The 13,680-nt window shown below is 37.8% G+C and overlaps 1 protein-coding gene across 18 annotated transcripts in view; it reads right to left on the minus strand.

Moving 5' to 3' along the window:
* The window catches only part of CCDC91 (coiled-coil domain containing 91), a 163,445-nt gene that overhangs the window by 119,147 nt on the left and 30,618 nt on the right, over window positions 1-13,680 (minus strand). For all 18 annotated transcript variants that reach the window (XM_035550913.2, XM_035550925.2, XM_035550922.2 and 15 more), the window contains 3 exons: window positions 8,907-9,073; window positions 4,037-4,225; window positions 2,477-2,581 (listed from right to left, as the gene is read on the minus strand). In XM_035550913.2, the coding sequence (XP_035406806.1) occupies window positions 2,477-2,581; window positions 4,037-4,225; window positions 8,907-9,073 (461 nt within the window). The remainder of the gene's footprint in view (window positions 1-2,476; window positions 2,582-4,036; window positions 4,226-8,906; window positions 9,074-13,680) is intronic.

Consider the following 13,680-nt stretch of genomic DNA (forward strand, 5'->3'; position numbering starts at 1 on the left):
CTTTATGCTCTTTATCTCATCTTTCAAAATGTTTGTATTAATATCATCAAAAAGCCTAAAAGCATATTTTATTTAGACAATTTTGTGACAAAATAAAAAGCATTATCTGGATCAGTAGGGAATACTTAAGCTAGGACTAACAATGGGAAATATCTCTTATCAATCCAAGTCATTCCAGGCCGGACCTCAGAATTCATAAAGCTTATAAAATAAGAATAACTGACTTAGTTGACAAAGTCAGATTAATAAAATCTTCTCAGAACTTAATACAATAAACTCACAAAAGAGGAAAGTTTAATCTAAATATTACCTGGTTGTCCTGGTTTCAGTTAGGACAGAATTAATTTTCCTCCTAGTAGCTGGTAGGGTGCTATGTTTTGGATTAGGATGAGAAGAGTGCTGATAACATGCTGATGTTTTAATTGTTGTAGAGCAGCGCTTACACCAAGCCAAGGACTTTTCAGCTTCTCGCTCTGTCCTGCTAGCGGGCAGGCTAGGGGTGCAGCAAGAGCTGGGAGGGGACAGACCCAGGACAGCTGACCCAAACTGGCCAAAAGGGTATTCCATACCATCTGACGTCATGCTGAACAATATATAGGGGTGGCTAGCCAGGGTGGGGGGCCGGCTGCTTGGGGATAGGCTGGGCATCGGTCAGCGGGTGGTGAGCAATTGCATTGTGCATCACTTGTTTCATACACATTAGTATTAGTAGTACTATTATCATTAGTATTATTATTGTTATTATTATTTTCCTGTCTTAATAAACTGTCTTTATCTCAACTCACAGGCTTCACTTTCCTGTTTCTCTCCCCATCCCAGAGAGGGAGGGGGGAGAGTGAGTGAACGGCTGTGTGGTGTTTAGCTGCTGGCTGGGTTAAACCACAACACTGGTTTAAAGATCTCACTGACTTTTTGTTTATGTTACCTCCAAACCAGCTTTTGAGAATAGATTTACTCATTAACTGACTTCCGGCACTTGTGATTAACGGTCAATTATTGAATATAAAGTACCACGAAATAATGCATGTTCACTTATAGTACGTATTAGACCCATCTTATATGACAATTGTCACAGCCAAACATTAGAACAAAAACTTCATATAAAAGGAATGAAGTCAATGCACATCTATAGTATAGGGCATCAGAATTATTTACGTTAAAAGTCTTATCCTGAAAGTTTCCAAAACTATGCCAGAGTCAAAAGTCTGCTTTTAAGCTTTTCAAGTAAGAGCTAATAGTCAGCTGTTTCTACTTGAAAAAGAAATGCCAGTGAGATGGACATCTGTATTTTGTATCTGCCAAGTTTACTCAGTGTGTTGCCACAGGTGTTGGCCCTGGTATTGTAGAAGCCAAGGGAGAAAGACAGAAGTAATTGGCATTAAAAGCTGTATTAAAAGAAGGCACACAATATTCATTTCATGAAATTAATTTTAACTTTTAGCTCTTAGAAGCATGACATTTTTTCTCTGATTTGATTTTGACTATATCCAGAAAACAAGAGGAAATGCATGATATTTTCTACAAAGTTAAAGGTTATGACCCTTTCATCTAGCATTCTTGAAAACTGTAGAGTCTGACAAAGAGGTATAACTGACAGGTGGACATTTGCAAACCTAAGGGGGGTGTTTAAGGAAAGGTTGGACAGTGGATGATATTGGTGGTAGGGGTATGGTTTGACCAGATGATCTTGGAGGTCTCTTCCAACTTTAATGATTCTATGATTCTAAGTAACATTTCCACTACTTAAATATTTCTGCATGAAGAGTACCATTAAAATACTTTAAGGTAATTTAAAAAAATATTAAAAAATAAGATCCACTAATTAAAATGTCAAGAGTTTATGATTTCCTTTAGCCAATCTGATACTCCATAAATCAGAAGGTTTTTAGGCAACATGTTTTATAACATAGCTAGCAAACATTTGAGTACGATGTTACACACATATACAAAAAAAATAGGTTACCATAAATTCTAGGAAGTAAAACAGAAAAATTTTATATATGTGAGACATCAAGCATGTATTTAATGATCTCGATGTTTGTGATGGAAACAATTTTAATTCCGTTTTCTAGCATCTAATTATATTTTCCAGTTTTTTTGTTATGTAACACAAACTACTCCACTAATATTGAAGTCAGCTAATATTTTCCAAGTAAGGGGCCATAACTACTCTAGAACATAAGACAGTGTTAAATATGCATCTATTTGGCAAATTGGTGGTTTTATTTTAATGTGCTCTATGAAATTGATCATACTACAGTTATGCGATTTGAGAGACAGTGATGCAGACTATTAAACCTATATTCCTGCTAATGTCAAAATCAGGCTGATTTGAAGACCCTTAAAATTCTTCAAATTCAAAAAGCTCTGGAGCAGGCCTGAAGATACTTACCAGAGGAATTGTTGAACAGAAACATACTTCACACAAAATATCCCTGAACACAGCAAGATACTACAAGAAATGAAATGAAATTACCTGGATCATCTTGTAACGATCTTGATATTTAAGTAGCTTTTCTTTTTTTTCCTTCAAGAAATTCATTTCTAGAATACTGTTTTTTTCCAGTAAATATTCTAATTCCTACAAAGGTTAGAAAATAAAATATGGAAAATTACAAACATTTTTGAATTGTGAAAATACAGATTCAGGTCATCATTCCAACTAGTTTCATTTCTGAAGATATGCCATTTCCTATCATAACTTCATAACAAAAACTGCAATTTTGAGAAGCATAAGGTATTTGAAGTCAAATATTTTCATATTTGTAGTGGCTTCCAGCTTTATGCATTTGAAAAGCCTATTAAACATACTTTTAGAAAATGTTTTCTCTCCAAAGGCAGAAATCCTGTTCCATACAGCCCTAATGATCTCTACCTACAGTTCCAGAATTACTAGAATTTTAACATCCTGTGCTAGTATCCCCCCTGCAAGAGCCAAGAGAGAGGAAGGAGAATGACCCTACTGACTAAACTCCAAAATTATTTGCTGTAGAAAGGGCTAAAGAGTTTTACATGCAGATGTTGCTCCTACCAAACCAATTCCTACAGGCAAGCTGCTGGCACCTTTTCAGTTGCTCAAAAGCAACTATTTTTGCAGCCCTGCATGAAGCTATTTCAGAAACCTGCCAGATTACTGTACAGCTATTCAAACAAAAAGCAAAATGGAAAGGGTCAGAAGGAGGACAAAAGGAGCAGGTATGTTTAGTTCAGTCCTGCTTTTGGATGAAATAAGAACAGTTCTTGATATTCAAAGTCTGATTCAACTGTAGGGGTAGAAACAGATTTTGCAACTCTTCTTCATTTACAGCCCAGCTCTCAGTATCTACTCTTAAAGTCTATGCTTATAGACTTATACCTTACCAACCTTCTTCCATACTTAACTCCTAGAAATATCAATCCACTCCAGGCCTTCCCATTCTTGGCTCATCCCCATACTCATTTTCATTTCCAACAATCCATTTCCTTCTTCCCTAGCACATCTTGATAGCTATCAATGAACAGCATTAAGAATACAAGAAATTAAACCTTTTTACTCTCCAGCGTCTCATTGACCTCTGACTAGCTTAGATGCATAACTACACACGTAGTCCTACTTGGTGTAGGACTATACCATATTCGTTGTGGAAGCAACATGAAGAATTTAGTTACCAGCACTCCTGGAGGAGGGAGGGGAGGAAGTATTATATATTATGTTCATATAGATAGCCAAAGGCTATCAACTTTCAACTTCAGTGACCGCATGCTCACTCCCAAAACACAGGTGAGCCACTATAAATACTAACTACATTGCTTTATGCTGAGATATCTTATCTTTCTCTATATCTTAAAAAAAAAAGGGGGGGGGGGGATCATTTTTTTCCTAAAGCTTAAGACTCATTGCAAAAGATCTGACATGAAGAAAAAGTATTTTTGCTGAATTTGGATAATTTCTTTTAAATTTGCCTAATTTCTCCCAAAACAAATCTATAAATCTGACAGCTCAAACTATACTTAAATTCCATATAAATGTCAAATATTTATATGAAAAAAGTCATACCTTTTTTGTTTTTATTTTTTCTTCTTCAGCAGTGCAAAGCTTGGTTTCTAGGTTTGCTACAGTTTGTTGAAGACAGCTCTTCAATTCGTTTTTTCTCTTTGTCTCATTATCATCTGTACCAACGGCTGATGTGACTAAGGATATGTCTTCATTTAAATTCAAAGAGGCAACTTGAATATCTACTTGATTCTAAAGGAGATGGTAAAAGGGAATTTAACATTCAAGTCAAATTTTATTTCCAAATGAAATTATAGATTTAAAAACTATAAACACTAAGATTATTTATTTGTAACCACAATTCTCTGAAGTTAGCCATGCACACGTGTTCTATGTGCTGGCCAAGAAGAAAGGTCCAACAACAGAAAAGTAGCTAGTAATTCTACCAGCATTCGGATCAATCCTTCCAATTTCCTCCACAGCTTTTCAAGAAATAATTTGGAGAAGGCTTTAAGAAGGAGGATATTAGATATCTCAGTTCTGAATGAGGTCAAAATACTAAAGAGAGGTGAGAAAGGGACAAAAATGAAACAAATCACTGGTCTCAAAGACTCAGACTTACAGCGAAATAAACTCTCCTTGGATTAGTCATGCTTACGTTTTCACCCAATGCAGACTACAAACAGCAGCCATGGTAAGGGAAGTGATTAAAAAGGATTCCAATTAAAAAACAGATTTATTTTTTTCTGAAATCAATATACTGGGGCTTGACTAAGAGAATAAGAGTAATCAGGACATGCCAACAACAGTTAATACTATTTCAGTAAATTGTACAAGTACAGAAATTGAAACAGGCTTCTTGAATATACAACTGAAAACAGATGGAACATAAACAAGACTGTATTTTAAGCAAAACACAAAAATAAATTAGGTGAAATTTAAAGTATTTTGTATTATAATTAACAGAAATTCAAGTTGCCTCCCCCCCCCAAATTGAATAAACATTACTTGTTTATATAGCAACAAAGAAACTTCAAAGAAAAGAGATGGTAAATTAACTTCAAGAGATGGTAAATTAACTTCAACTGCCATTTTTATTCTAGCTTTTTGAAAGCCAACAGCACTTGAGATTCGGGGAGGGATGGTAAAAGAAACATCTCAGTATGTTTTTTTTAAGACAGAATTGACTGATATGATTTAATTCATTCCCCTAACACCTTTTATTCAAAACAGACCTTCAAATAATTGACTTTTTGGTTACTGAATAAGCATCTCCAGATTCAAAGGAAAACAAACAAAATAACAGGGCTCAGTACTGGGGCAGTCCTCTTCAATATCTTTATCGATGATCTGGATGAGGGAATTGAGTGCACCCTCCATAAGTTTGCAGACGACACCAAGTTAGGTGCATGTGTTGATCTGCTTGAGGGTAGGAAGGCTCTGCAGGAGGATAGGAGGATAGGATCTGGATGGACCAATGGGCTGAGGCCAACTGGCCAAGTGCCAGGTCCTGCACCTGGGGTGCAACAACCCCAAGCAGAGCTACAGGCTGGGAGATGAGTGGTTGGAAAGCTGCCTGGCCGAGAAGGGCCTGGGAATACTGGTTGATAGTCGGCTGAATATGAGCCAGCAGTGTGCTCAGGTAGGCAAAAAGGCCAACAGCATCCTGGCTTGCATAAGAAGCAGTGTAGCCAGCAGGTCTAGGGAAGTGATTGTGCCCCTGTACTTGGCTCTGGTGAGGCCGCACCTCAAGTACTGTGTTCAGTTTTGGGCCCCTCAGTACAAGAAGGACATGGAGGTGCTCAAGCGAGTCCAGAGAAGGGCGACAAAGCTGGTGAGGGGTCTGGAGAACAAGTCTTACGAGGAGTGGCTGAGGGAGCTGGGCTTGTTCAGCCTGGAGAAGAGGAGGCTCAGGGGAGACGTCATCGCTCTCTATAGGTACCTTAAAGGAGGCTGTAGAGAGGTGGGGATTGGTCTATTCTCCCATGTGCCCAGTGACAGGACGAGAGGGAATGGGCTATGGTTGCACCAGGGGAGGTTTAGGTTGGATATTAGGAAGAACTTCTTTACTGAAAGGGTTGTTAGGCATTGGAATGGGCTGCCCAGGGAAGTGGTTGAGTCACCATCCCTGGAGGTCTTTAAGAGACGTTTAGATGTTGAACTTAGTGATATGGTTTAGTGGAGGACTTGTTAGTGTTAGGTCAGAGGTTGGACTAGGTGATCTTGGAGGTCTCTTCCAACCTAGATGATTCTGTGATTCTGTGAATAGAGATCTTGACTGTACATAGATGCACAAGATCCAGTAGATAAAGCAGACAAAGAAAACTGCAGTTTGTGCTCTCAACTTCCCTTCTATCAGAAGCAAAGAGAAGCTCAGTGTGCTAACCCTACTTCTGAGTAATACATCAATCTTAAGTCTGGCGCTTGCAAAAATGGTGACATTGGACCTTGCAAAGGTGAAGTTTAATATAAAATTTCAAGAGGTGTTGAAGACAGAGTTATAGAAAAATACAGTTCTCTTAACATCCTCCAACAGGCAAAAGAATATTATAGCTTTATGCCCACCACCTTCCTTTAGTATTATTCAGAAGGGCAAAGTCTGACCTCCATTTCAAAATAATGTTAAGAGACTTATCAACTTTTCTTCTCTCCTTAGAAACGCTTCATAATGTTGTATTCTTTAGTTTGTATTATTTCCTACATTAAAAAGACAGCAAATTGGTTTTTGGAAGCATGGGTCTGTCCAGAACAAATATGAGAACAACTAAAAAAAGCCTGAAAACATAATTTCAGAATGATTATTCAGAAGTAGCAAAGCATATTACATATTTTCATTAAGACTACCCTATCAGATATTTCTTACCTTAAAAAAATGCACCTAAGCCTTAGTATGCTGGAATATCTACAGTGCTCTTTCCAGAGAATGGAGGTAAAAGCTAAAGATTTTGGCCTAGCTCAAACAGAAAGGATACAGATTATTCATATTTCACTGTTAGCTGAAATCAAAAAGTTGGATCTGTTGTGGCTGAAAAAAAGCATATTTTCATCATCCTGTTTGCAATAGTAATTGGCTGATCAAAACACTGTCAGGGAGGTAGATGAAGAGCTTAAGGCAGAAAATTACCCTATCTGGCATCAGAAAAAAAAAAAAAAAAAAAGAAAGCTGCATCAATTCTCAGCAGAATTTCAGCTACAAGCGGAGATCAAGATGACAAATAAGGCTTTTTTTTTTTTTTTTTTCAGTTTTGTGATCTGCCACAATCTTTAAATTCATGCAGGAAAAAAACAGAACTGAAAAAAATAACACGATATACAATATTTCTCAAAACCATGGTGGCAGATTCTCCTGGAAATTATGCTAAGGCACGTGGAAAACAAAGAAGTGATTAGTGACAGCCAACAAAGCTTCACTAAGGGCAAATTATGCCTGACAAATCTGGTGGCCTTCTACAGTGGGGTTACAGCACAGGTCAAAAAGGGAAGAGCAACTGACATCATCTACCTGGACCTGTGCAAAGCATTTGACACTGTCCTGCACAACATCCTTGCTTCTAAATCAGAGGGACATGGATTTGACAGATGGACCACTCAGTGAATAAGAAATTGGCTGGCTGGTCACATTCAAAGAGTTACAGTCAACAGCTCAACATCCAGGTGGAGACCAGTAATGAGTGGTGATCCTCAGTGTTCTGTATTATAACTGTGATTATTTAATGTCTTTGTCAGTGACATGGACAGTGGGATTAAGTGCACCCTCAGGAATTTTGCAGATGACACCAGACTGAGCAGTGCAGTTAACACTGCAGGGAAGGGATGCCATCCATGGGGACCTTGGCAGGCTTCAGAGGTGGGTCCATGCAAACCTCATGAAGTTCAACAAGGCCAAATGCAAGGTCCTGCACCTGAAGGCCAACCATATCCTAGGCTACATGAAAAGAAGAAGCGTGGCCAGCAGGTCAAGGGAGGTGATTGTCCTTCTCTACTCTGCTCTTATGAGACCCCACCTGAAGTACTGCGTTCAGCTCTGGGTCCCCCAAGATAAGAAGGACATGGACATATTGAAGCAAGTCCAGAGGAGAGCCACAAAGATGATCAGAGGGTTGGAGTACCTCTGCTAATGAAGACAGGCTAAGACAGCTGGAGTTGTTCAACTTGGAGAAGAGAAGGCTCCCAAGGGGCCTTATAGTAGCCTTCCAGTACCTAAAGAGGGCCTAGAAGAAAGATGAGGAGAGGCTCTTTATCAGTGAGCATAGCAATAGGACAATGGGTAATTGTTTTAGACTAAAAGAGGGTAGATTTAGATTAGATATTCAGAAGAAATTATTTGCTACGAGTGTAGTGAGGCACTGGAACAGGTTGTCCAGAGAAGCTGTCAATGCCCCACTCCTGAAAGGGTTCAAGGCCTGGATGGGTGGGGCTTTGGACAACCTGATCTAGTGGAAAGGATCCCAGTATTCTGATTCTCTGAATATAAAAGAATAAAAATAAAATTAATTCCAATTAAGGAAAAAAAAAGTGTTAATTCTCTAATACTAAAACCACTTGAAAAAAAAAAACATAAAATTATGACAATTCTGTAATCTTTACAGGTTTAGCAGCAATACAATAACCTTTCTTCTATTGTTTCCTACATTCATCCCTGGCACTATCAGCATGTCTTTAACATTTTAATAGCTCTTAAACACACTTCTTTCTTGCAGTCCACACCAAAGTAGTACTGTGTCTCCCAGTCAGAGGATTTAAACACCATTTGCTTACACTCCACACTCCTAAAGAAACAAAAATTATTTTACTTCAGAGTCTAACTCACAGAAATCATCCAAAGGACAGCTTTTGTTCTTAAAACATAATCTAATTTTGCACAAAAAAAGATACAATGCCAAGATATTTAATACATAAAGTTTCCATATTGAAACAAAAATTGCTGCTTTACCTGTTCTTTAAGTACAGCTGGGTTTATAACGTTGGCTGTTTGAATAGCTGTTGCCACATTATCATTTGATAAAGTGAATGAGTCAGGAGGAACCAGGCAGGATGAAGGCACAGAGTGCTCCAGAAGAACATCAGGAGAAACATTCTGAGATATATGGACTTCAGATACTAAAGCAAGAAATAAAAACAAAAAACAAACATGAAGACGCATTCAAAAATTAACTCTGCTTCTGAAATTTAAACCTAGCAAAACACATCAGAGTATGTCCTGGTTTCAGCTAGGACAGAGTTAATTTTCCTCCTAGTAGCTGGTAGGGTGCCATGTTTTGGATTAGGATGAGAAGAGCGCTGATAACATGCTGATGTTTTAATTGTTGTAGAGCAGTGCTTACACCAAGCCAAGGACTTTTCAGCTTCTCGCTCTGTCCTGCTAGCGAGCAGGCTAGGGATGCAGCAGGAGCTGGGAGGGGACAGACCCAGGACAGCTGACCCACACTGGCCAAAGGGGTATTCCATACCATCTGACGTCATGCTGAACAATATATAGGGGTGGCTAGCCGGGGTGGGGGGGGGACTGGCTGCTCGGGGATAGGCTGGGCATCGGTCAGCGGGTGGTGAGCAATTGCATTGTGCATCACTTATTTCATACACATTATTATTATTAATACTGTTATTATTATTATTATTATTATTATTATTTTCCTGTCTTAATAAACTGTCTTTATCTCAACTCACAGGCTTCACTTTCCCTTTTCTCTCCCCCATCCCAGAGAGGGAGGGGGGAGGGTGAGCGAACGGCTGTGTGGTGTTTAGCTGCCAGCCGGGCTAAACCACAACACAGTAGCAACAAGTAAAATAAAGCTTAAATGTAATTAATACTGGAGTGTAAGTTCTTTCATAGAAATTTCCAGTTATGCCATAAAAAAACTGTACAGAGGATCATTATCAACCCATCACTACAGAAACTGGAGCATTTTTATGACAGACTCAGATACACACTAAGAAAAAGGAGAAGAGAAAGCTTTGCATACATTTTTAATGTAACAACAAAATCTCACAATCTTTTATATGGCCAGCTACAGGTATGCCTTTATAGAAGAGGAAAAAATGTTTACATTAAGAATCTGAAAAAGGTTAAAATATTACTTAACAAAACTTCCTAATACAGCTAGTGACTCATCATGCTATACAGAGATGAAATTGACAACACTGCATTTGTCCAGTTCTTCACACTAAATATTTGTTTCAGCCTGAGCAGCCACGTCTGTTAAATATTTTATGAAACAAAAGAACTATTAAGTCTGACATTTTCTCTGAAATCATGTAGTGACATGTTGATAATGCAAACCTGAAATTTCTGACAAGAGACCTTTCTGCTATAGATAAGTACTTCTGTGCAAACAAAATGTATATGCAGTTGCTTTAGAAGAAGCTACTCATTATCATTAATACATCTGGTGAACTGTAGATTCCACTATCACTGAGCAAGGCCCCTCAATATCACTGTTTAATGAAGTACACATACACAAAGCAAACAAGCATATACATTCAACTAGTGGCATTCAAAATGACAATCTATTCCTTGAAACCAGATATGCTGTGTCCCATCTCCTTTACCTCCCCAGCTGTGGGATTCAGGTAAAGATAGAGGAACATGCAAACCTTTATCTACCAAAAAGAAGAAAGAAAACAGACCACCAGACAAAAAAATATCAGGATCCTAATTGCAGCAACAGTGGGTTGGAGAGGAGAAAAACATAAAATAGAAACTGAATAAAAAGCCTAGAGAGGAATAATTCAGCAAAAAGAAAAGGATCCAGTTTAGGTAACCAGGACAAAACAAAACAGGACTGGGACAGAACAGCATCTTTAACTCTTCTTCAGAATCTTAAATGTGACTTTTTAGGCTTCCTTTATGTACCTCAAGGTACCTGTGAAATCCACTAAAGTATTCTATTCATCTTTTCCCTCCCCTTCCAAAAGTGAATGCCTGTTGACAAAGAAAATGCAGCTTCCTAAAGCAATTACCTACTCTGTTAGTTCAAGTAACAGAGGAGATAACAGAAGACTACCTTTTTAGCTCCTAAAAAAAAGTTTAAAAAAAAAATCAACAGGGTCTCAGTTTTATGCTATCACTTAATACCCTGAACTCCAGTTTGAAATCTGTTTCCAACAGATGGAACATCAACTAAAGTAATACACCAGGTAATTCTGACTGAGCAGACGAGCTGCTTATGAAAAGTATTAACTCAAAAAGGAAAACCTAACATGACTCTGATCCTCATTTATCCTTTGGTCATGATCATTATGGTATAGACATTGCTCACGTAAATAATTTATCACAGAAGTTAAAAAAAAAAGAAAAAAACTGTTATGAACAAGAAATGGGGACTCCGAGATTAATGCTTAATGTACTCAAATATTTTGGGTTTCCAATACTAGATATAACACTTATTTTTTCAGATAATATGATTTTAACAATAATATAACAATATATATATGATATATATTATATTATATTATATATTATATTATTCTAAAATAATAAGATTTTTAATCAAACTGAGTTTTCAGTGATTTCAGTCACAATAATGATTGCTCAGCATTTTGAGGGGGAAGAAAAACTCCTAACTTGTCAAAAGAAAGACTGAGAAGTGAGGAGCAACGATGGGTGACCACCTCTGGTTTAAACTGGTTCAACTAAAGACATGACCTTGCAGAAGACAAGAAATTAAGGCAAGTCTCCAAAGTATCATTCAGCCTTTCTTTCCTTTTTTTTTTTAAATAAACATGTAAAAAGCCTTCCTTTCACTTTCAGCAATATTAAGAACTTACATGTTAAACTCGAATTACATTTGCTGTCTAATTCAAGCTCTCTTAATTCATTCTACTTGCATATACACTTGATGGAATTGTATTAGTATTTTAGCTCAGCTCAAAATGTGCTTTTGGAGATGACCTTTCCCTCTTTCCTGCTCACCATACCACTGTTATCATAACGGAACAGTTTCAGAACCCCCGAAACAAAGACTTCCCTCTGATAAAACTGCTAGACTGCATTCCAGTAGCTAATGGACCTTCAAGTGCACAGGACCAGGCTGCAATTAGTCTGCAGTAAAAGTCCTGAAGCTCATTAGTATGGATATGAACTCAAAGCCACTTTACAGATCCTCTCATCATCAATTGCTACACCACCTGCTATGATAGACAGCCACTCTGATATTAACAAAAAATTTATCCTTCCACAGTATTGTGCCCTGATTCTACACACATCCTTTAGCTTCAAGTAAACTATGCAGTAGTTCTGCAGTCCTGATGAATTTCCAAAGAAAATATATATTGTCCATTGATTAAAGCTACAGTATTATAAAGGAAAGGAGCATGTATTCAGTTACAGGTATGTCAAAAGTCATATACCCAAGAAGGCTGATATAAGATGCAGATATAAATGGCTGCCAGAGCTGAACTGATAATTTATGGACCTTTGACTTCACATTAAAAATATTCTACAATACGTTTGTATGTAAGAACTGACAAAGTCATGCAGTTTATTAATAGAAGCAGAGGTCAGTAACAGTCTGCAATCCTTGTCTGCACAAGAAAAATTATTTATCTTCAGTGATGAAGTTTAAGGCTGCTTCTCTACATGTACCAGTTTACAGCAGTAGATCAAAATATAAAGAAAAAAATCTTAAAATCTTTCAAGATGCTATCTTACAGTTTGTTGCAAAAAGCTCTTCTCCAAGTTTTATTCTTCCAAAGGGAATCTATTCTAGAAAATAAGTAGAAATACTATTCCAGTATCTGAAGTCTAAGGACATAGGGAAATATTAATTTCCTAAATTCTTATGTAAACTTTATAACAGCCACCAAATTCTGTAGCCATTTAGTTGAGCATTAAAAGAAAGTCTTTCAGTATTCGAATGACTACACAACATACAGAAACTGAGAAATCATTCCCAACATATTTTAAAAAATATGAAAAAGTATACATAGGCCTTGTCAGAAGCCTAATTCTAAAACAAATTGCAAAGGAATGTTGATAGAGATATAGCTTGTATGCAATAATATTGTCAGAGATCCTGTTAAGGTATAATTAAAAAAAAATACTCTCCTATCGAACCTATATTATACTTTTCTTACACTAAAGGTCTCCTGGATTGCTTGTGCCCTGCTGTATTGTCCTTCCAGCAGATCCTGGGGTGCTTAACATTCCCCATGAGGACCAGGGCCTGCAAATGTGAGGCTTCTTCCAGATACCTGAAGAAGGCCTCATCTACAGCAGGCAGATGCAGCCATGTCAGCTGTGTTGGCCTGCCCACTAATCCTGACCCTGACAGTTCTTGACTGATCACCTCCCTCAAAACAGAGCTCTGTGCCTTCCAGCTGCTCTCCTATATCAAGGGCAACTCCTTGTCCTGGCCTTTGCTTCTTAAAAGGCATACGTGTATCCATTGCAGCATTTCAGTCATGTGGCATATCCTTATCATGTTTTTATGATCCCACTGCACAGACTTCTAATTCCCCTTTTGTTCCCCATGCAGTGTGTTTTGATGTACAGGTCACTTCAGAGAGGTGTCCAGTTGTGCTTGTTTCCCAGAAACATGAGATCTTTCCCCATAATGCTGTCCCATGTCTTATGTTGTCTTATGTTCTTATTTGTGTGTACACTTGTGGTGATCCTCTTTCAGCCTTGTTTTGTTGAGTAGAGTTTCTCTTCTATTCCCATCAAGCCAGAACCTTTGCTTGCCAACTCTATCCACCATTTTCTCACT

Source organism: Cygnus atratus, chromosome 1 (assembly GCF_013377495.2).
Source record: "Cygnus atratus isolate AKBS03 ecotype Queensland, Australia chromosome 1, CAtr_DNAZoo_HiC_assembly, whole genome shotgun sequence".
Classification (NCBI taxonomy): Eukaryota; Metazoa; Chordata; class Aves; order Anseriformes; family Anatidae; genus Cygnus; species Cygnus atratus.